The sequence below is a fragment of the Gossypium hirsutum genome, chromosome A11 (genome assembly GCF_007990345.1).
Source record: "Gossypium hirsutum isolate 1008001.06 chromosome A11, Gossypium_hirsutum_v2.1, whole genome shotgun sequence".
In the NCBI taxonomy this organism is placed as follows: Eukaryota; Viridiplantae; Streptophyta; class Magnoliopsida; order Malvales; family Malvaceae; genus Gossypium; species Gossypium hirsutum.
The window spans coordinates 121931528-121956761 of record NC_053434.1 but is presented as its reverse complement, the minus strand read 5'-3'; the positions used below and the strand labels follow the sequence as shown (position 1 = coordinate 121956761).

The 25234-nt window shown below is 31.9% G+C and overlaps 2 protein-coding genes across 4 annotated transcripts; both read right to left on the bottom strand.

The window, feature by feature from the left end:
• Positions 1 to 196: 196 nt before the first annotated feature.
• Positions 197 to 11963, bottom strand: LOC107924642 (GTPase Der). 3 transcript variants are annotated; one of them, XM_016855176.2, is made up of 10 exons: positions 11563 to 11963; positions 10362 to 10422; positions 8738 to 8990; positions 8414 to 8638; positions 3176 to 3435; positions 2401 to 2627; positions 1835 to 1960; positions 1135 to 1320; positions 869 to 1006; positions 197 to 756 (listed from the first exon to the last, which is right to left on the bottom strand). In XM_016855176.2, exons 1-10 carry the CDS (start codon positions 11707 to 11709, stop codon positions 454 to 456), a joined length of 1926 nt encoding a protein of 641 aa, XP_016710665.1. In that variant the 5' UTR covers positions 11710 to 11963; the 3' UTR covers positions 197 to 453. The 3 variants fall into 3 exon arrangements, with proteins under 3 accessions (XP_016710665.1, XP_040936177.1, XP_016710666.1); XM_041080243.1 differs by lacking the exon at positions 11563 to 11963 and having other exon boundaries at positions 10366 to 10423; XM_016855177.2 differs by lacking the exons at positions 10362 to 10422; positions 11563 to 11963 and adding an exon at positions 9076 to 9930.
• Positions 11964 to 12366: 403 nt separating this feature from the next.
• On the bottom strand, positions 12367 to 16665 carry LOC107923307 (polygalacturonase). Its single transcript, XM_016853512.2, has 9 exons — positions 16225 to 16665; positions 15279 to 15410; positions 15004 to 15177; positions 14880 to 14900; positions 14157 to 14364; positions 13982 to 14063; positions 13783 to 13891; positions 12830 to 12946; positions 12367 to 12744 (listed from the first exon to the last, which is right to left on the bottom strand). The coding sequence occupies exons 1-9, from the start codon at positions 16570 to 16572 to the stop codon at positions 12523 to 12525; spliced, it is 1413 nt and encodes a 470-aa protein (XP_016709001.1). The 5' UTR covers positions 16573 to 16665; the 3' UTR covers positions 12367 to 12522.
• Positions 16666 to 25234: the final 8569 nt, after the last annotated feature.

Here is a 25234-nt window from a genome sequence, read left to right as displayed (position 1 = left end):
AAGCTTTGAATAATAACCCGACCCATATCTAGATAAATATATTATTTTATCCAATACCAATTTTTTAGTCAAATTTCAAGCAGAAATTTAAGCTTGTCTCGAAGTCATCCTTCAGAAAATAATTTTATGGTTAAAGGAATGCTTTCTTTCTCCTTCTATAAAAATGGCAAAAATTTAAAATTAAAATATTTGTAAATATTTAAATTATTACCATTTTGTGAATTTAAATATTGTAAATCCGGATTAAGGTATTGTGTGCTTAAGTTAATGCAAATAAAGTCTGCTTAATTTAAGAAACAAAGAAAATTTTCCTTCTAATTTAAAAGGAAAAAGCAAATTACAAAACTACCCTTTTTCTTTTCATTCTATCTATTTTCCTACAAAAGAGGAAAACTATTTTTTTCTTCAAAAAAAAAAAAAAAGGCAAATGCAGGCCTCTGTTCAGTGCAATGGCTAAACAACAACACTTCTCTTGTCCGATGGTGTGCGTTCTACTGTTTTTCCCGTAGAGTGGCCAGTCTTACTGCTACTCCCGCTGGCCATTCTCGGAACAGAACGTTGCATTATCCGGATTGGAATTCCACCCATATCGAAATCTTCCTTCAAAGATTTGGTTAGAAACCTTACATATGTATCGGAGAGCTTGGCGTTACCGCTGACGAAAGCGACGAAAGTGGGAGGCCGAGCTTTCACCTGAGTGAAGTACTTGATCTTGGTTTGAGAACCTTGGTCTTTCCATGAATGCCGGCTTGCAACCTAAACCAACAACAGATTGAAACAGACAAACAGATTGACCTTTGAGTGAACAAATTACACACTTTTTGGACTTTAAGATAAGAATTAAAAGCAGAATATGTCGGCCACAGACCTTACGCAACCAACGGTTAAGACGTGCAGTGGACAACCTTAAACACCATTTCTCGTATGCAGCGATGACTTGAGACATAACAGCAGCACGCCCTCTTCCATCTATTGCAGAGATGAACAGAACTGGTATCCCGGTTATCTGTTGGCAAGGCCATGGTAACATAAAAAGATCTAATGGTAATTATCGAGTACATAATAAAATCGACAAAAAAATGATTTGTTAATTATCAAAATTCGGAATTAAAAATAATGATTAAGCTGACAAACCTGGGGTATAACCATCTGAATTTCTTGTGGAACAGCTTCTTTGACTCTTTTATACAATGCAGAATTTCTTGGCCCCTTTAGAAGATCCATCTTGTTCACAACTACAACCAGACCACGACCTTCTTCCACCGCTTGTCTTGCTATAACAACTTCGGCATGTGTCATGCTGCGCCGAGCTTTTGCAATCTGAATATCGTGTAATGGGAAGTATTAGATGTAAGAAAAGCTCACCCTGTTGTTACAATATTCAATGCGCGCGTAATTCCATATCATCAAAAGGTACTATATGTTGTACTGAATGATCATGAACCACCTTTGGATAGGAACAAAAACATGTATCTAATTCAATGAAATTTGAGGCACTCGGTTCTTGAGATCCGACAATATCTTGATTCAACTATAAGTAACATGGATATTTATAGATAGCTCACTAACAACTTTGTAAGCAAGCAAGTTTACTTGGACTTGAGTGTTGGACACAAGGATGTGACTGAGACGAGTATGTCAGATTTTCTAATTTTTCATGTATATCCATGCATTTGACACAAGTGTCGGACACAGGTTCTTCAAGAAAAAATTCAGAGCAACGTAGACCTAAAGCTTCCAAACATATGATACATCATATGTCCATCATATTGAAAAGGATTAACCTCCAAACATCATTTAAGGATATAAGACAGTATATATAGTTTTGACATACCTCTTCAGCATCAAGAACCAAAGCAACTATATGAGCTCTCATCAGATTTTTTCTTGATTGCATAACACTCAATGAATTAGGTCCTTTATGCCGATCACCTCTTTGCAACCAACCAGCGGTATCAACCTGAGAAACAAACCACAGCAAAAACGGGATAAGAAATGCGTAAACTAAAAGCTGGTTCATCCAAAGACTTGAATGAAACGACTACGAATAGAATTAAAGCAGATGGTATCAGACTAGCCAAGGGAGGATTCTTTGTAAAATTCAGATTTAGATTAGTCATTATGATAATTAAAGGGAAAACTGACCTTATGATAACTTCCATGAGGATAACACTCGGAAGAGCCTCGATAATTTAGATAGTTCAATAAACAAAAAGAAATGGTACATCAAACATCAACTTTTTGAGAGGTTCTATTTTGGTAGATACCATTATTTACTTTCTATGAATAAAATCTTTTAAACTGAATTCATTTGTGCTCATCGAGTATCAGAATTTGGAAAGAAAGAAATGTACACTTGATATTGAACTAAGAATTAAAACAAGCAATATATATATATACCAGATATACAGTTCTCCCTTGATATTGAAACTGTGCCCTCACTGAATCTCTAGTCAAACCAGCTTCGGGACCAACCAAAACACGATCTTCTTGTAACAACACATTTAGTAACGTAGACTTCCCAACATTGGGTCGTCCAACAATAGCCAATTGTAGTGGCAACTTAGACTCATCATCCTTAGAAGAACCGTTATCCTGGCTGAGGTTTTCATCTTGGCTACTTTTGCCTAGTACAAATCAAAGGCAAACATGATGAGATAGAGACAACAGGGAGAAGCAAGAATGAGTGCCTTCAAAAGAAGTGTACGAAGTACCTGGGCTATGATACACTTGATCCTAAAAATCCACCATAGTTGACAAAAGAAAGTGAAACCTAAGCTAAGGGCATATTTGGTAAACATCGAAAAATTCTCAAATGGTTTAAGTGAAAAATATTAATGGGTTAATGTTATCAATGTGTATGATAACTTATTTTAATAAATGGAAAATTTTCAATCATTTTTCAATCCTAAGCCGTTAAAAGGTGCTTACTAAATTCAACCATTTTTAGCTTAAGGAAAAAAATTCTCATTTAATTACATTATCCTTGTCTTCTTTTCCTTTTAGCTATATTTTACTTTCATTAATGTAATATACTTATTAAAAAATCATTATAATATCTATTCATAATTTATTTTTAAGTAGAATACCAAACAAAGGTCAAATGTTAATCACAAGAAGACAGCTATCTTGATCATGAACAAAAAAGAGTTTTAACGACAACAGAAGTGCTTACCATCTAAAACTTTGGCCATGTAATTCTCAAGCATTGGCCGAAGAGATTCATGAAGTGCCGTCATTCCCAGACCAGTCTCAGCAGATATAGCAATTGGTTCCCCAAATCCTAATTTCAGGGCTTCTGTAGCAGCTTCGGCAAAAGAATTCGGATCTTTATGAAGCGATTCAGATTTATTCATGGCTACTATAGGATTGATTCCTGGCGCATGCTTGCGTAACCACTTTCCAACCTCTTGATCCAATGGATGCAGCCCAGTTCTAGACTCAAGGAAGTACAAAAAAAATAAATTTAATTTGCACATACAGGAGAGAGGGAGATCGAGAGAACTCAAAACAATGCCCTGAAAACTTTTGCACCTAAATAATACAGAGAAGATAGAAGTGCACAACAGCAAAACCAATAGTGTGATTTAGAGATGTCAAAGAAATTGATATGATGTAGTGTCTTCTCATAATTTTCAAATAAAATTTTAAATGTAAATATAAGAAAATGTCTCAAACTTTCAAAGTAATCAAGCTATACAATATTATACCATACAAAATGTGGTTACAATAAGGGAAGAAAAATGCATCAGCGAACCAGAAGCATAAAATTAACTTAAACCACCTTTTCATAAACCGGATGTTTACCCAACATAAATGGGCACATTCTCATCTTGTTTTCTCACCTTCCAAAACATAGAAATCCTATTTTGTTGTTTTCCAACTTCAATTTTGCTTCATACTCTGTTAATGAAGTATTATTGTAGGAATATTCTGTAAATATTTTAGGAATATTTTGTAGATATTCTTTTTATTAAAATCCCTTATTTTAAGGGATCATATCTCCTTTTTAGTATCTTTCCTAACTTAGAGTTTCCTAAAGTAGTGTCATAGGTTGTATATAAAAACTCTGATTTATGTTCTATTTAATATATAATACTCTGATTTCTACATGGTATCAGCTTAGGTTACGATTTCTTTTTCAACCTAGACCATGTCCGAAACTCCTTCTCCTACTTCGGAGATTACTTCAAATCCAGAAAATTTTTCTGGTTCCGATGCTCCATCAGATTCGTCTAGTCAAGGGTCTTGTGAAGGTAATCTGGTCATAAAAGATCCAGAAGGTAACCTTTCTTCTACTGCATTTTTCTCCTCCCAGTTGAATCCTAATTGGATCCTCGATTCTGGTGCTACGGATCATATGACTGGTAACAAGGCATTGTTTCACAATTTTTTCCATACCTTTGGTAAAGCTGTCAAAACGGCTGATGGTACCTTGTGCAAAATAGAGGGACATGGCACTGTTATTCTCAATGAACAGATTGCACTTAAAAATGTTCTCTTTGTACCAAATCTGGCGTGCAATCTCATCTCTGTTAGTAAATTGTCCACAGACTTGCACTGCTCTGTAATTTTTAATGATCGTGATTGTACTTTGCAGGCACTGAACTCGAAGAAGATGATTGGTAAGGCCAGCTTGCATAATGGTCTCTACATCCTCCCTACCTCTCCTAAAATCGAGATCTCCAAGTCATTTACCGCTTTAGGAAAAGTTGATACTGTTATGTTATGGCACTTTCGTTTAGGCCATCCTAGTTTCCAATACCTTGCAAAATTGTTTCCTGCTCTATTCATTAATAAAAGGCCTAATTCTTTTTCTTGCAAAGTTTGCTCTCTTGCCAAACATACTAAATCATCTTATTTTCCTTCTACATACAAGCCTTCTTACCCTTTTGCTTTGATCCATAGTGATATTTGGGGCCCTTCTCGGGTGAAGAATGCTGATAATTGTAAGTGGTTTATCACTTTTATTGATGATCACAGTAGGATAACTTGGACTTATTTGCTGAAAGATAAATCTGAAACTGCTAGTGTTTTTGTGCAATTTTATAACATGGTTCTCACTCAATTTGGGTCTAAAATCCAGCTCTTTAAATCTGATAATGGCAGTGAATTTTTTGCTAGGTCTTTAGGTGATTTTTTTAAGGAAAAGGGCATAGTTCAGATTAGTTCTTGTGTTGGAACCCCACAGCAAAACGGCGTTGCCGAAAGAAAAAATAGGCACCTTCTTGAAGTTACTCGTTCTCTTCTATTTACCACTAATGTTCCTAAATATTTGTGGGGGGAAGCCTTATTAACTGCCACATATTTAATCAACCGGATGCCTAGTAAGGTTTTAAAATTTCAAACGCCTCAATCTATATTTTTGCAGCACTTTCCTCATTTTAAGCCTATCTCCTCCATTCTGCCACTTAAAATTTTTGGCTGCACTGTTTTTATCCAAAATATTGCTCCTAATAAGTCCAAGTTAGATCCTAAGTCTTTAAAATGTGTATTGGTTGGGTATTCTTCACTTAAGAAGGGTTATAAATGCTATCATCCTCCTTCTAAACGATTTTTCACCACTATGGATATAACATTTTATGAGCAGGATTCCTATTTCACTCAGGCTGAAATTCAGGGGGAAACATGGAGTGATTTTCAGCCACAACAGGTATCTCCTTCTAATCTTCATTCTCAACCTTCAGAATTGCCATCTTGTTCGCCATTACCTGCAGATCTGTCACCTGTGAATGCTCCCATTGATTCTCCTGTAGTACCTATGACTAATTCACCTACACCCACTTTAAACACTCTTCCTGAAAATACACCTACTCCAATTGACAGTCTTCAAAAAACACCATCACCCAAACAGCTTCGTGTCTACACAAGAAAAAGAAGACATATCCCTGAGACTGTTTTGCAATCTGATTCTTGCCGAGAATTGGATTTGGGTCCAGCTGCCGAAATGGAAGAAGAAATCAGTAAGTCCACTACTCTAGATGACTTTCCTATTGCTATTAGAAAAGGGGTTAGACAGTGCACCAAGCATCCTATTGAAAAATTTACTGGTTATAATTCATTGATGCTGTCTTTTCAAGCATTTACAGCAACTTTGGATAAAGAACAGGTTCCCACAAGCATAGCTGAAGCTCTAAAGGATCCAAAATGGAGAAGGGCTGTTGAAGAGGAAATTTGTGCACTAGAGAAAAATGCTACTTGGACCATTACAGACCTTCCTCAAGGAAAAAAGGCTGTCGGCTGTAAATGGATCTTTGCTGTAAAGTATAACTCAAATGGCAGTATCCAACGATACAAAGCTAGACTAGTGGCCAGAGGTTTCACGCAAACATATGGGATAGACTTCACAGAAACTTTTGCACCTGTGGCAAAGCTTAACACTATTCGAGTACTCCTAAGTTTGGCTGTAAATTGCGATTGGAAATTACACCAACTTGATGTAAAAAACGCATTTCTTAATGGCAAGCTTGAGGAAGAAGTCTATATGCAATTGCCACCTGGCTTAAAGTCTATTGAAGGTAGCAACAAGGTTTGCAAGCTCAACAAGTCTCTATACGGGTTAAAACAATCACCCAGAGCTTGGTTCGAGAGGTTCACTAAAGTCATTCTTCAAAATGGCTACAAGCAGTCCCTTGCCGATCATACGCTTTTCATCAAGGTAACTTCTACAAATAAGAAAGCTATCCTAATTGTGTATGTGGATGACATCATTCTTACTGGAGATGATGAGGAAGAGATTAGCAATTTGAAGAAGTTGTTAAACAGGGAATTCGAAACCAAGGACTTGGGAAAGCTAAGGTATTTCCTAGGAATGGAGGTGGCAAGATCAAAAGAAGGACTTGTGATCAACCAGAGAAAGTATGTACTTGATTTACTCAAAGAAACTGGTTTTCTAGGCTGTAAGCCGGCTGATACACCAATGGAGGCAAACTTGAGATTCAATAAAGAAGATGAGTCCTTAGTAGACAGAGAAATTTCAAAGGTTAGCTGGGAAACTAATCTACTTATCCTTGACAAGGCCAGATATAGCTTTTCCCGTAAATGTGATAAGTCAACACATGACTAATCCTACTGAAGAGCATATGGCAGCAGCAAATAGAATTCTCAAGTACTTGAAGAAAACTCCAGGACACGGCTTAATGTTTAAGAAGACACAAGACAGAACTGTTAAGATTTTTACAGACTCTAGTTGGGCTGGAGATCTCACTGAAAGAAGATCCACTAGTGGGTACTGCACTTTTGTTTGGGGTAACCTTACAACTTGGAGAAGTAAGAAACAATCTGTTGTTTCAAGAAGTAGTGCTGAAGCTGAATTTAGAGCACTAGCTTTGGGGATATGCGAAGGAATTTGGCTACTTAAATTACTAAAAGAACTTGGCACAAATCAGGAGGATCACTTTGAAGTTTTGTGTGATAATCAATCTGCCATTCAGATTGCCAAGAACCCAGTTCAACATGACCGAACAAAGCATGTTGAAATTGATAGGCATTTTATTGCTGATCAAGTCAACAAAAAGACAGCCACTCTTTCTTACATTCCTTCAGAAGGACAGATTGCAGACATTCTTACCAAGGCTTTGCCAAAACCTGTGTTCAATAAATTCCTATTCAAGCTGGGATTATACAATGTATATTCTCCAGCTTGAGGGGGAGTGTAGGAATATTCTGTAAATATTTTAGGAATATTTTGTAGATATTCTTTTTATTAAAATCCCTTATTTTAAGGGATCATATCTCCTATTTAGTATCTTTCCTAACTTAGAGTTTCCTAAAGTAGTGTCATAGGTTGTATATAAAAACTCTGATTTATGTTCTATTTAATATATAATACTCTGATTTCTACAATTATCCTCTTGCTTCTGAATAAGTAATAAATCAAATAGGAGAAGCTAACAACTAAGAACCAGAGAAAATATGAAACAAACCTTGCCCAGCCAATCATATATGCAATGCAGCAGAAGATAAGAGAAACTGACATACATCACACTTCAAACCACTATCTAGACAATAGAATTGGCAAAATAGAAATCTCCTATGATGCAGCCATTTTCATTAAAATCCTCTAAAGATAGATGATAATCTCAAACCTAACCAAATTACCTAATACGCACCAAATGACATGTGTGATTTTATGTAACTCCCTTTCATTTTAAAGCATAGTAATTTCACTGCTTTAGAGCTTTCAAATTCATTCCAGACTGTTGCTCACGTTGCACCCAAAATTATGCATGCTCTGTTTTCCACTAGTGCTATTATGATGCCCCAATGTAGAGAATTTTTAAGTTTTAAATAAACTCTAGCTTTATATTATTTATTTTGCAAATCCCTTTAATACCATATTTTAATTTCTCAGATACATCATAAGTAAATATCTAATACATGTACAAAAAGGGGATCCACAATGAAGACCAACCTGACATCAATAAGAAAAATTGCAAACTGAGTTCTAGCAAGCATATTTGCTGTCATGGCAGCTGTTCTATTAAGAATAGATCCAGATGTTGCTTCCGTTTCCAAGCCAGCAGAATCCAATACTCTAAACCGCAGATCCCCCAATTTAGCAAGACCTTCCCTTATGTCTCTAGTGACATGATCATCAGGTGTGTTGTACACAAGAGCCTCTCTCCTCCTTATCAAGCTAAACAATATTTGACCAGAATAAATAAAAAGAACAAGTAGAGAACATCAAAAAAAAAAGTGTGTGGTGCATTGAAAAAGACATTAGTACATTACTAACCGGTTAAACAATGCAGACTTCCCTACATTGGGGCGACCAATAATCATTACAGTGGGAAGCAGATTAATGTCTAATTCGGTGAAATCAATAGATTTTTGGTTGGCAAGCATAGCCTCTTCAAGAGTCTTGGAATTAGGTTTAGACACATCATCTTCAGAGACAGCAAACGAACAAAATCTCAAAGTAGCTGGAATCGAACTCCGAAAGTTGTTAAGCAGATGAGCACTTCCATAACTCTTGAAAAGAGATGGTCCTGCAAAAGCCAGTCAAAAGCTTACCAACCCAAAAAAGATCATTCTGATGAAATAAATCTATCTATAAAAAAAAACAAAACTTACTGACAGAAAATGAAAAGATGGGACAAGCAGAAGGGGTGGAAGTGTTGGTCTTATGGAGCAGCAGGCTGAAAATAACAGGGTGCTACTTTTGGGCCAATGAATCTTTCCTCATTTCAGGTTTCAGCAACAGAATGCTTTGTTACACTTTCAAAGAGTTGGGAAGAGGGAGGGAAGCAAGCAAATGGTATAACCACACAGCTTATAGGACCTCACCCACCTAGAAGAAAAGTCACCGCATAGTCTAACCCTCTTTTCTTTGTTTCCCCTTTTCTTTGTCCTTCTTTCTTCCTTCCTTCTCAAAACTCTCCGTTCCACCCTTTTATATTTCAAAATTTTATTTATTTTATTTAGTTACCCTTCTTCTTCATCTCTCTAACCTTCAAACTTTCTCTCTGTATTTTAAAATCCAAAGCCAGCAACTCTAAACCTAAATCTTGAAGACCATCAGCCAAGCAACCACTCACCATTGCCATCTGCCGTTAGCTGGATTCAAGATTGTGGTGAACTTTACCTATACACTCCTATAGGCCTCTTCTTTTCCTTTCCAGCCTTGGTTTTCTCTAAAGGGTCTCTAAACCTGTAGATTTAGAACCAAAACCCGAAGTTTTCACCAAAAAGGAAAAGGAAAAAACCTGCCGGCTCTACTTCACAACCAAAAATCAGCACCCTGTAGCTTTTCTTTCTGAATTCCACCTCAAAGCATGCCATATTTCTAAGAAAAACCCTAAATCTCGAGGCCCTAGCATCCTCTAAGCCATCATTCCACCTCCAAGCTCACCTGAAAAACCTTCCCCCGGTTCCCTCTTCATCTCTTATTATTCCAAGGTTTTAACATTAAGATCCCATTCAAACCACCCACACCCACCCCAAAAAACAAATAAATAAATAAAACTATCAGGACATCTTGAATTAGGTCAACAAACTGCATCATAAGATTTGCTGCTATCCTGTGATCTAGAACCAAAGATTCATTAACACATTTCTGCTCCCTAATAACTAGCTTATCTCCGATTGCAAAATCTCATATTAGTTTGTTGAGCTCAACTCTCATTCCTAGAAAAACAGCATGTAATCAAAGTTTCATCTTCAACTTGATTATTTAATAAGTGAAAACTTAGGTTGAAGGCAAATTCCATCTTTTAACGTAGAAAAGAAAGAAGTATAAAGCCTGCATTAGCACCTTGTTCGATCTTTGAACCATCAAATACTAAGGTACACCAAAGTTTATATAACAAACTTACAAATAAACAAATAAGTAGACAAGTAGAGAGTGAAATAGATTGTACCTACAGAAGAAAGATGGCGCGTGGAAGCCCCAGGAAAAGTGATTGCACCTTTTCTTGCAAACTAGGAAAAAAGCAATTATGTCAAAGGACAACAAAAATAGTTTAAGATGCAGAAATGCAATAAAATCATTGAGAAAGAAGGAAGGGAAAAAACTTGTATTGAGCAAAAATTAGAACATGAAAAAGAAAATGATGAATGGAAGATGGGGAAATCAAGAGCATCACTACACCAAAAATGACTATATGAAGCAAGCATGTCACCATATTCTTTAAACCCAATTTTCTGAAGCCCCTTCATCAATACCTACAAATCTCTAACCACCAAACCTTCTAAATAAATTTCTATTCTGCGTGTGGGTCATTTGAGGGAAAGAAAAGGAAGACAGAGCCTGAGGGGGATGGGGATGGGGATGGAGATGGGGATGGGGAATGAAGATTATAGCATTGAAAGTAAGAGAACTAAAAGAGGCTACAATTCTTTCAACTTCTTTAGCTTCTTTAAAATAAATAAATATTCTGGGAATTTTGAGCTTTTGCAGGGTTCTTTTACTGTGAGATGAATTTGAGTTTTGGTAGGGTTCCATTAGCATTTCACTAAACTTAGCCCATTCTTTCAAGGCTCAAGCAATCTTAAGTCTAAACCTCAATAAAAAAGTCACAGTACTACTTATTACAAAACAAAATAAAGAACATTAAAAACAATTACACAACTGCTCTGCATCAAAGGTGTTACATGTTTATAAAGAAACTCAAGGGTGTCCTGATTTACTTGCTTTTTTGGCTAAGCAAAGTAGCGGGGAGCTCATATGTTTAGAGCAATCTTCTTTGCAAGAAGTGCATTGTATATGTTAGAAGAATGTTGGGGTCTAATGTAGTTTAGTAGTAGACTTAGTTAAAACTTCAATAAAAGTGAAAGAAAGAAACAACTGTTATCTAAGTTTTGAGCTGCTCCTTAGCATTAACTTCAATAAACAAGCTCTTTATTTCACTAGCGAAAGATAATTTTGAACGTCAAATTTCAGAATAATCTTAATCCAACACAATATATCAAAACATGTCACTGAAACCTTCTGTTCAAACAAAATTCAATCATATAGCAAATATAAAAAAATGTGATTCAATTTTCAAGCTCTTTTATAACCAATAAATTAAACTGAAACAATCAAGATTTCCAGAAATCAAAAGAGAAAGAGAGAGTTACCAGAGAGAAAGGAGCTTTGAAGTGCTTAACAAGAGCTGAACTACACTGATTCTCTCCGGAGCCATGCCAGTGATGTCTCCTTATATATTCCCTCGCTGCCGCCGCCGCCGCCGCCGTACTTCTAAATCCATAGCGGTTCCCATTCATTTCCTGTTTCTGCTGATCAATTCAAAAAAACTCTCGGTTTTCCTTCAACGCGATTGCGACAACAATAAAAACACTAAACCTCGTCTCGCCGCCGGCAAAATCACCGTCCGGACTGATTCTCCGACGATGGTTCAGTAAGATTGTTTAATATAATTTATATAAAGGGAAAAAAAGAACAAGGAAAGAAGGCTGTAAGCCACCGCCATAGAAGAGAGAAGCTAGCTAACTGACTTTAATTCGGTTCTTCCCTAGCGGATTTTTTAAAAAGAAAAATATATATATAAACAGTTCAGTTTCGGGATATTAAAAAATTGAGTTAATTTAACTTTTAGTCCCTAACTTTGTCAATTAGTTCCATTTTAATACTTACACCTTTTCTTGGTCCATTTTAGTACCTGGATTTAGCGACTAGGGCCGTTTTTGGTATTTAAACTTAGATTTATTACAAACTCATCAATTTCTTTCTTATTTTTCCAAATAAATTGTGCCCAAAAATTAAATTCAAGACTTGACGTCAACCAAGATTTCATTTTAACGAAAATCTTTTATTATTACATTACGAGATATGTTAACACAAACGCATCAGTGGATAAGGAAGAATAGTTATAGTATTTATGAAAGGATCCCTGAATTTGTAAACAATTATGAAACAACATAGGAATTTAAACTTTATTCAAATTCAACCACGTAATCATATTTTACAACAGTGTTATTCAATCTTTTCCTTTTCCAAATTGTTTCATATTATTCTTTAACATAGATTGATTTACAGAGTCAGACTGTATATATATATAGTTTTATATGTTAAAGGGCTTAAGGGCATTGTGGGAAAACATTATCCCCTTCACTCAACATGACATTGTTGCAAATAGCTTTAGCTGGTCTATGTTCTTCTTCCTGCAACAAGTTCACATTTCGCAACACAATCCCTTGACAAGGATGATTTTTGCTGCAAATAAAATTTATTGCAATTTCATCAGAACTTGTCCCATTAATGTTGTTGTACAACACGCCTTTCACTTGAACTGCTGAGCTCTACAATGAATTAAAAAACCAAAATAAGTTGTGGATTACTCATTGGGACAAATAAACAAACAGTTGGTGGGTAACTCTCAAATACCTGTTCCTTGCATGGCTTGCTTTGATCACAGTAGTTTTGGTCTATGATGATCGGGTTACTCACGTTGTACATTTCAATGTTTTGAAATATGATGTTGCTTGCAGTTCCTGATCCTCCCTGGACATCATTAAATCATTTATGTTACTTGGATTCGAAGTTTGATGTAAGTATATATCCGAGACGGGTATGCTTAATTCTTTTTAGGGTTTTTCATATTTTTGGAGTAGATTTGTCGAGTTAGGTTTTGAACAGGTCAATCTAGATCAGATTAGGTCATTTCGAGTTTGAGGCATTTTTTGGCTCAAACCATTTAGGGTCCAAGTCTATCGGGTTTGAGTTAGTTTATGTTTGGGTTGTTTTGGATTTTTCCGCTCAGGTCATCGTGATTCGGATCATTTTAGGTTATAGCCACTTCATGTTAGGTTACTTCAATTAGGGATATTTTGGGTTTTGGCCATTTAAAGTTGGTTAAAATATATAGCAGATTTCTGTACTCTTCACAAATTAGAGTTTAGTCCATGTACTCTTTTTTAGAAATTTAGTCTCCACTTTTTAAATTTCAGAATTCAAGTCCAATTGTTAACACTGTTTTTTTTGTTAAATTTGTCGGTGTAGTATTTTGAAATTAAAAAAAGATGCTCACTTGATAGCAATGTAACGACGTTGTAATGACCCTTTAGTTAACAAAATAATATTAACAGTATTAACGGTTGGACCAGAATTTGAAATCTTAAAAATAGAAGGACTAAATTTTAAATTTATGAAAAGCACATGAACTTATATCATATTTTTAACATTTTTAAGTTTAGTTCGAATTGAACGGTTTAAGCAGTTGAATTTTTATGATGAAATCGAGTTTAGTTAAATTTCAAGATTAAATCCGATCATACGCCGATAACATGTTCGATTATATTTCAAATATGGATATTGAACATAAACACTTCAAAACTTACCTGCCATGTCTTGATTCTAACTCCATTTGCAGTCCCATATAGTTTAGCTCCATCAATAGTCACACCAGAGACATAAGCCTTGGAATTTTTAGATCCTAAGCTCCCAATGCTGAGTTACAATCATCACAAATATGAGTACATAAACCCTAAAATTTTATTGGAAATATATATATAAAAGTATAAGTTAGAGTTAAATCACCTAATTCCGTGACCTGGACCACACGTTATGTCCATAGCTTGCATGTTTTGAGATCCGTTTACAATGGAGATACAATCATCACCTTTAGTTAAGAACGAAAATATTTAAATTAAATATTCGGACCTAAAAGTTCAAATCTCAATATTTGTAACTCTTAATCAATTAAAAACGATACCTGTTCCAATGATGGAGCTTGTGATCCGAATGTTTTTTGTTTCTGTTATATGAATCCCATCGGTATTTGGACTTATTTTTGGGGAGGTTATCTTGAATCCAGAAGCTTCAACATTGGTGCATTTTTCAAAGGAAACATGTATTTGTTGCGCATCTCGGATGTTCAAGTTCCGAACTACCAAGTTTTTGCTATTGTAGAAGGTAAGAGCCTATAATAATATATAGAGAGTTTACCAAATCTAGATTTGTTTAACCCTCAACTCACTCATCCAAAATTGAAGTTCAATATAATATTTGAGAGGGTTTGGACAAAAATATTAGATACAAAAAATGAGTTTGAACAAGAAAATTAAACTCGTTTAAAATATAAGTCAAACTTGGGTTCAAACATTCAAGATTGAAACCCAACCCGACTTTAACTTTCTAATATTTTATTTTAATTTTTAATACACTATATAATTTATATCAAATTAAAAGTAACATAAAATTTACTTTTTTTAAAAATATATAACTAGACTTAAAAACGGATTTTAGTTAGTTATTTACAAAAAAATTGACGTAAAAGTTTTTGTTGGGTCGAGTTTAGAAAAGACTAAATTGTATCCATGAAATGGTCCGGCTTGACCTATGAACACCTCTACGATAGACTTGTATGTAATTATCAAATATTTGAGATGAAGTTAGGGGAAAAACATAAAGGAAAAAAGAAAGAACTTTAACATACCGTTGGAGCATCCTTGCATGGCTGCAAAACAATGCAACAAAAAATTGTCATTATATTTTGATTAGAGAATTGAACCAAATGGTTAATTGTAAGAATAAATACGAAGTACTAAATATAAGCTTACGAGATTTTTGTTAATTTTGCATGAATTTTGCCACCAAATCATCCCATTCCCATTAATAATCCCACCATCATGACCTTCAACCAACAAATTATCAACCTTTTGAAACAAAAGCCAGTGCCTACCATCTTCATTGTAATCTGATCTGTCATCTGATGCCATTATGTTCCCTAGTATCTGACAATTTTTTTTAAATACGAGTCGTTAATCGTTAAAATCTTTAATGTTACTCTAACTCGAGTGTCAAACAGGATGTCGAAAATGTTTCAAGGACTAACCTGGATTGTAAGATTGGAATTGCAGGGACCTGAAAATTTAACAGGTTTGAGAATATAGTTCTTTCCTTCGGGTACTTGAAGAATTACTGCACCATTCAATGAGCAAGCTTTCTTCCATGCCTTCTCAAATGCCTAAAGTTTTAGACAACAATGCCTTAAATTTTGACAGAAACTTGAACACTGGTTCGAGATTTGAGAGAATTTGAATAGAAATATTAAATATAAACAATAGGTTTCGATAAAAAAAATCTATTTTGAAAATGGGTCAAGTTTGGATTCTATATTCGAGTCTAACTTCTTGACTTGTTTTTAAATTTAGAATATGATATTTGAATTTTTTTTAATAAAGATGTTAAGAAAGAACAATAAATTTAAATATAAAAAAATCCGATTAAAAATAGGTCAAGTTTAGCCGGCTACTTAGTTTCACTTGTTTTTAAATTTATAAATGAAAGTTAAATATCTAAATATTAGAAAAATTAAAATTGTTTATGTTTAAATACTTAAATATAATATAAAATATGAAAAATAATAAGATATAATTTAAATGGATTTAAGTTAACTATTTATAAATATAATTGAGTACTAAATCGAACTTAAATAAACATGCATGATGTTAGCTTGAACTCAGTCTGGCCCCCAACTCTACAAGTGAGCAGGGGCGGGCTCTAATCATCTGGAAAATTTTCATTAAATCTTTCAAAATTTTAAATGTTTTATTTAGACTCTCAAAATTTTTGAAATTTCTGATTAATTTTTTTTAAAAAGTTTAATTAAACCTTTTAAACTTTTTGTGAATTCTCAATAAACCTAAAATTTTTTGAAAAAGTTTAATTAGACCCTTTAGAATTTTGAAAACTTTAATTAAGCCCCAAAATTTAATGTGATATTTCACCACAAGTAAATTACTAAAACTCAAATGAAAAAAAAAGGTAAGTGCATTAACCTCAGTGTCAACATTTTTATCACCATGAGCACCAAAATCATCAACATTAACAACAGTTTCAGTCCACCTCAAAGCGACACCATATCTCTGCTTCATGCCAAGAACTTCATCATCCCTCAACGCCACTGTCATTGGATCCTCGAGCTTCATCCCGCCACCTTCGATGGCCGTAAAATACGAAGGGTATGCTCCCGGATCGTACCCGGCAGCCATTTCATCTTCAATATTATAATTATTGCAAGAAGCATTCAAATCCTCTTTCAAAGCATTGTAATGTGAAAACAAAGAGAATAAGATTAGTACCATGAAATATACGAATCCTAGTGAATGTATATTTTGTTGAGCCATTTTTAGAAAACAAAATGAGGAAATGAAGGGAAAAATAGTAATATGAAAGGTATTGGAGTCTGGAGAAATGGGTTTTGTGAGTTAGATTTTAATGAAGAAAATTTATATTTATAGATGAAAAAAAAATTGAAAAAATAAAATAGACGAAAATGGGTTGCTTTGTCTTTTGGACAAAACTAGGTATGGTCTGCCCATATAAGAGGTTGAGACGAAATAATCTCTTTGGCTTCATTTACACATATTATTAAAATCGATTCGATTAACGGGTATATATAGATATCGGTTAAGCTTTTACTTCGGATATGTAAAGATGAAGCTAAGAATTATGTGATGGGGTCGAGATAAAATTAAAAAGCTTTAAATTAAATTTTTAACTTTTATTTGGGGTCTCAAATTACAATTTTTCCTTCAAAAAGAATTAAATTAAACTATTTATATTTAAAAGCCACTAAATTTACATTTATACCATCCAGTTATACTTACTTAAGAAAATTGTTTTAAGAGCTAGAGATGAAATTATTAAGGACTCAAAATGTAGTTTTATTATTATATTAATTTCTAATTTCCTAAATTTCGAAGGATTAAAGGATAAACTTTACCAATTTTGGATGGTCAAGGCCATTGCCAATCTTTTATCTAAGCCCCTGCTTTTCTTCATATGTGAGTTTATATATATTTGATGAGCTAATGATGTATAATTTTATATACTATTAATAGATGAGATGATGTGAGATAAAAATAAGTTAAATAATAAATTTTGAGAAATGATCAAAATGTAATTTTACCATTAAATTAATTCGATTGGTATAAGTATTATTGTCAAGAGGACGTGAGTTTTAGTGTGCTAAAACGCATTATCCTCTTATTTATGGGTCAAGTAGGAGCTATAAGTAGTTTTAAATATTGTGTAAAAAAAAAACAGATATGATCAGAACCTAAATTATTCAATATATATATATTTACCAAATTTGAAATGGGCAAAGTCATCATTGCTTACCTCTTATATATGCCCCTTTTGATCCATATTTGAGTTTATATTTAATGCACTAATAATATATGATTCTATATATCGTCAATAAATCAGATAATAATGTGTCGTAAATAATAAATTTATATATATTTAAATGTCACATTTCCCTTCACAAAATTCTTATAACTTGGTGCATATCTCATGAATTTGATAGAGGAGTTATGATATGTGAAAGTAATGTTTCTTGGATTTGGTGTTATAACTTATAAGCACTTTTGGTTTCATTTAAAGGTGAATAATAATTGGGATAACTGAAAAAAAAAACAAATTTCTTGTTGGTTTGCACATAAAGTGGGAAAAAAAAAGTTAAAAAGCATAGATTTTTTTAATTTATTATTTTATATCTAGATTTGACATTATTTTTGTATTATTTTTGGTCTAATCTGATATTTGTATTTGACGCATGTTATATATTTTGATATTTAAAGGTAACGATATTAACTTTTTAGTATTTAATTCGGGCTTTCAGGTTGATTTGGTGAAAGTTAATTGTTAATATTATTATGTTTGAATTTTCCATGATTTTGTTAATAGAATAAATTTAGTGTTAATTGTGAATTTGTTTAATTTTGCATTTAATTTATTAAATGCAATCTTATGGATGTGACTTAATTTGGGTTTTAAAGTTGATTTGATGAAAATTCATATCAACAATTAATTTTCATCAAATCAATTTTAAAACCTAAATTAAACACTAAAAGATTAACACTATTATCTCCAAGTATTTGAAGAATCACAGCAAGCTTTCTTCCATGCCTTCTCAAATCCCTTTTTTTTTTCGGGCAACAACAAATTTGAAGAGTTTCAAACAATAATAGCTTAAATTTTCACCAAAATTCAAAGACTTGTTCGATATTTGATTGAGTTTGAACATAAATATTAAAAATAAACAATAGGTAAAAAAATTCGTTTAAAAATGGGTCAAGTTTAGGCTTAATATTCGAGTTTTACTCTTATCCAATTTGATCTGTTTTTAAATTTAGAATATATCATTCCAAAATATTTTAACAAAAACAAATAATAAGTTTGGATTAAAAATTTAATTAAAAATAGATCAAGTTTTGACAACAAACTTCACACAAACAATGGCTTAAATTTTCAAACTCAAACACTCATTTCATATTTGAAAATGTTTAAATAAAAATAATAAGCATCAACAATGGGTTTAGATAATAAAAAAAACTAGTTAAAAATGGGTCAAGTTTGACAAAATTTAAAAGAATTGGGGTGCTAAAATTTTGTAATTAAAATGGCTTAAATTGAAATTTTACTTTTATTTGAGGGCCAACATTGCATTTTCCCCTTTAAAAAACTAAAAAAAATTAAACTGAATTATTTATATTTGGGAGGCACTAAAATTACAATTATCAATTAAACTTTTGCTCGGGGAGTTAAAATATTATTTTAGGGGAACTAAAAAGGAATAACAATTTTTTAGGAGGGTTAAAGTATAATTTTTTGGGGAACTAAAAAAGAATAACAATTTTTTAGGAGGGTTAAAATATAATTTTATTATTATATTAACATATAATTTCATAAATTTTGAAAAACTAAAGAGAAAATTTACCAATTTTGGAAGACCTCCTCTTGCTTCATATATGGGTTTATATATACTTTATGCACCCTCGATGTATAATTTTATATAATATTAATAAATCAAATAATATGTATTGTAAACAAAATGAAATTAAACGTTAATTGAGTCTTAACTTGATTGATATTGATATTATTGTCAGTATAGGAAAACGTGAATTCGAATGTACTGAAACGTATTATCCTCCTATTTAAGTATCGAGGAGGGGCTATGGGTAGTTCTAGGCATCCTATTAAAAAGAACAAATATGATAACAACCTATAATGAAATTAAATAAATTTATTTTTAAAAAAAATTAGATTATGTGTCCTTATTTGATTGCATTCCCTTCACAAAATTCTTAGTGCCTACCTCATGAAATTTGATAGAGTTATGATAAAGGAAAATTAGGGTTTCAAGAACTTGATTTTATAAGCATTTTTTGTTTTATTTTAAAAGAGGAAATAATGATTGGGATAGCCAAGAAAAACCACATTCTTGTTGATTTGCCAAAAAAGTGAGGGGAAATTAGTTAAAAAGCATAATTTTAAAACAAAATTCCTATATATTAGATTCTTGTAATTCACACAAAATATAATTTGTCACAAATCATTGTCATGGATGATACAAACAATCCTTCTATTAGACTACTTTTTTTTAATTAGTTAATATCTATTTATAGTAATAATAGTTGATAAATATATACATTCTTTTTAATTTATAAGTATATTCCTTATTTTTTATTTATTGAAAAAATATTTAAAACGACTAAATAATAAAAAAAATACTTAAAACAGCATAAATAATCTCAATCTTAACTGTTTAACTTATATTCTTGTTATTCCTTAAGCTATCTGAGTTAAACCCCTCATGGTGATTCTACGCAAAACACCATTCGTTTGAGCTATACTTACTCAAGACCCCTCGTTCAAAAATGAATGGGTTCACTTGACGCTTTAAGGATGGTGGTGTTAAAGTAGGGCAACCTACAATATAGGTAGGACCACACAACACGTACCATAATGACAACCATCCTGCAACAACAATGCTTATTTGGCATCTCACCTCTAACTTATTTGTACAGCCATACAAGTCACCACGTGCTGCTATAAGACACCCCTTATATAAACTTGAGCGCATGAGAAAACAAAAATCTTCTTCTTCAAGCCACCCTCACCCTCACCCTCACCCTCCCCCTTCCTTCCTTCTTCCTTCCCACTATCGACTCTCCGCTATGTACGAGTAATCAAACTTCATCTCCTCCACCTTCTCTTCCTTGTTGGTACTCAGTATCAACAATTTTAATAATCCTTTAACCTTTTAAGTTATATCTAAATAAACATTTAATCTATAATTTACACATAAATTCATTCCTTATCATTTATCAACTTAAGTAGAAATAAAATGTAAAAATAATGTAGGGGCTTATTTAAATAAAATAATAAAGTTTATGGGCTTTTTAGTATTTTAACCTAAAAAAATAAAGATTGATGATCACTCATGTAAAATGCATGGACTCGTAACGGTTTTCTCAATATTTTTAAAACCCTTATCCAAAACACTTCATTTTTGCTTATTTAATTTTTGTCTTCTTTTTTCTTTTTTCTTTTTTCTTTTACCCTTTTTTTAACATTATAATATTTTTATATTTTTCATGGAAATATATGCAATTAAATTTGCAATATTATGATTGAATATTTCAGTTTCAGTTTTCATGTTCCAAAAGGTTAGGATTTTTTTTCCAAAAAAAAAATTTTTTTAATAAGGGAAAAGAAAAGGAAAAGGTTGTTCAAAATAAAGAGAAAAACGGGATCACTGTCAACTGAAGGCTTGATATAAATTTATTGCCACGTCACCCATGATCCAAAAGGTATATTGCTTTTTTCACTTTGGTGCCTGAAGGATTTTTTTTATTATTATTATCAAAAGTGATACTTAAATGTGTCATGTTTTACATTCTTATTGGATGGCATCATGACGTGGGTATCATCATTTGGTACTATACTAATGGTTACTTGACAACATTCTGTTATATATATATATAATAGATTTATCGCACCACGACGTGGGTGAAAGAATTTATTTAATGATGAAACACATTTCAATCCTTAAATTTATAATTTATAATTTTTTTATTTAAAGATAATATAAAAATATAGAAAACAAAAATATCATCATAATAATATATTGATTACAATTAAAAGAAGAGATATTTTTTTAATTTCAGAACTAAATTGATGACCTAATTAAAGTTGACAGCAACTCAATAAAACGCTTAAATATAAATATTAAATTAGATTAAATATCATTTTAAACATTAATTTTTTTTTAAAAAGTCCATGCAAGAGAGTTGGGCACAAACTCTAAGAACTTTATGGTGATTAAATTAATCACATGTGATTTAATTTAAGGTGTATTATTTATGAACTAAAATGGGAAAACTCAGCAAGTGCCCATGCCCTTGATCATCAAGTCAAGCCCCTAAAGATACTAAAACTAGGGGATATACGTAGTCAACTTGTATATATATACATACATACGGTAGCTAATTTGCTTCGTAAAAATTGCAAAGGTGTCGCTTTTGGATTGGTCTATATTTGCCACGTGAGCAAAGAAACTTGTGTTGTTGGTACACCTCAAAGGATATGCTATTGCATCACATGGTGTTGAGGTCATATTTTGGTGGAGCAAGGAAGATGACGTTAATTTGGATACACATTCCTACATACATACACATATATGGTAAGATATATTTAAGAATATAAAAATTAATTTTTTTAAAAATTAAAATTTAGTCTCACTTGTAAAATTATTAATTTTTTGTTAACATTTATACGTGAATTTTAAGTAATTTTAAGTTTGAAAATTATGTAAGTTAAAGAAAAATTAAATCAGTGACGCATAATATGATGAATAATAAGATTTTTTTTATCAGATAAAAAATATTTAAAAAATTAATTATCAGAATTTGTAGAAAACTCTCTTCCTCCTCCCGAAACTTATAGCCATGGGGTCTTCCCTTTTCTCCTCCCAATATTTTGAGATTTTTTCATTAGTACCTTATAATTTAAATTCAATTTTTCAAAAAATTTGGAAATTTTTATTAAATCTTCTTTTTTTTCTTTGAAATCTTTTATTGAACCCTTGAATTTTTTTTAAAAAAAAATTAGGGTAAATTGAAAAAATAGTTACTTTTATTTGCCTCAGATTACATTTTAGTCACTTATGTTTGAAACGTTACGTTTTAGTCACTGATGTTATTGTTTTGTTACGAAGTAGTCACTCTACCATTAAAATTCGTTACCTCCCTAACGGCAGTCCTACATAGCAGTCCAAATGGGTTTTAAATGCCAACTTGGATGTCCAGTTGTTGGGTGAAAATAGATTTTTAATTAAACAAAATTTAATTTGGACTGCCACGTAGGACATCCAAGTTGGCAATTAAAACCCATTTGAACTACCACATAGGACCGCCGTTAAGGAGGTAATGGAGTTTAACCGTAGAGTGACCACTTCGTAACAAAACGATAACGTAAGTGACTAAAACGTAACATATCAAACATAAGTAATTAAAATGTAATCTAAAGCAAACAAAAGTGACAATTTTTATAATTTACACAAAAAATTATTTAAAACCCCAAAATTGAATACCAAAATCTACCACTACTACTAATATATAAACTATTATTACTTCAATTTTAATTCTAATCCGTATTGATAATATAAATCTATATTAATTTATATAAATCAATACCAATTTATATCGTTACATAAATATAACATAAATATTTTCTACTATAACATTTGGAAAGTGGCAACACATGTTTTTCTCTTACATTAAAAAGGAAAAAAATTGAACATTATTTGATTATCTTGTCATATTATTTTGGGTCCAATAAAGTGGTAGTGTACAATGAATCTATTTTTTGACAACTTGAATAAGAAAATTTAATATAGTCCAATGATTTTATCTTTATTTGATATGGGCATTTAGAAAGAATACCTAATTTTCATTGAAAAAAAATAATACCTAACTTAGTGTAGTGGCCATGTCATATTATACTTTTTATGATTTATATATTTTTATAATTTAATTTTTGATTTATTAATTAGAATTTTCTTTAGAATAATTCATATTTTCCAGAAGTTGAAGTATAATTTTATCATTTTTGAATAGATTAGATAGAAATTTTTTCAATTCTGGGGGTAAAAATATAATTTTACTATATACTACCTTCTAATTTCATCTATTATGAGAGGATTAAATAGAAAATTTTTCATTTGCCTACCCATGTATCCGCCTCTACTAAAATTGATTCAGTTTATTTATCATATCATCGAGAATGGTATTTTTTTAAAATATATATTTAACAAATGAATTTTGCTTAACAAATCAAATAAAAAATTAAATACTTTTAATTCACTTAAAATTTGGTACCCTTGATATGAGTGAATAGAATATGAAGATTGGATTATTAAAATATTAATTGTATGAAAATATAAAAATGTGTATAAATTAATTTGGTCATTAAATTTATCAATATAACCGTACTTTATTAGGCTAGTAAAATTTTGAATTTGATCATGAACCACATATTTACTGCTTCAAAAGTTTACAATAGACATGTCTATTGGTCGGGTTTAGACAATATTTTTTATGTCTTGAATTGGCTCGACGTATTCAATTTTTTAAATAACTTTTTTTTAAAATGTAATTATAAAATTATATAAAATATTATATAAAATTATTTTTTAAAATTTCTTAATGAAATGGGCTTTTGGATGGGTTAGACTAAAACAGGTTTGGGCTTGAATTTTATTAGAATCGGGCCACAGTCAGGCCTATTAAGTTGGCAATCAAACACTTTACTGGGCCATAATCTATGGGCCCATTTTTCGATGGGGTCCAATATACCTCAAAACAAATATGTGGTCTTTGTTGGATTAGAAAACCCAATGACCTGTTTTGGTAAAATACCCGGGGTCCAACATTGCTCCATTGAACGTTTCAACAACGGGTTAATGTCCCATTTGGTCCGTTTCCAATCCAGGATATTTCAGTTGTTGATTGTTATAGTGTTTCAAGTGACAACGAGGGAACTAGGTTGGGTATATTGGGTAAGCCTAACCAGTTGGGTTTAGTAGCTCTCCTATTTTGTCCTTTTATTTATGATGTTTCGACAAGATTTGTTTATGGGTTGAGCCCCGCCCAAAAAGTAGAAGTATTTGGGTAAAAATTTAGATCTAAAAATTAGGCTTTAACAAAAAATAAGGCCCGTTTAAAAAATGGGCCAAGTCTCAAGTAATGCTTTTTTTCCTAAGCTCGACTGAGCTCGAATATACAAAAAAAATTTGTTGTTTTTTTTTCTATTTTGTTGTTTTTTCATTATTTTGCAACCATTTCATTATTATATTGTTACTATTTTATTGTTATTGTTTAGATATTGTATAACTCTTATTTTATTATTATTTTATAGGTATTTACTTGTTAAGTTATACCTATTTTAGTGTTATTTAAGTATACATATATTTTTTAAAATTTATTTTTAAATTGTTGGGAAATTTTATTTTTATGTTTTTAGTACTTTTGATGTATTATATTTAATATTTTAAAATAATAATATAAAAAATTAATATAGGCCGAGTCGAGTTTAAATTTTAAAATTTTTATCCAGGTCGAGTAAAATTTTAAGTCCATATTTTAAGCTAAGCCAAACTCAAACCTAACAAATTGACCTAAATTTTTTATTACACCCGACCCAACTCATGGACACCTATAATTTTTGTAATGAAATTATTGTTTTTACTGTAAAAGAAAAAAATAATGTGAAAATTTAGTTCCATTTAATGGAATAAGCATCCATCCATTTCTCCAATAAAGCAATTTCATCTATGTATAAATGTTGATGTTAAATTTGGAATGATTAGCAAATGAAAGTGAGAGAAAATCGATGTAACTAAGACATTGACTAATGCAACAAAATTTGGAGACAGTGATACCGCAAATTGCGGTTCTTTAAAGCGTCCAAAAATGTGAAAATCAATTGCTGTCTCCACCA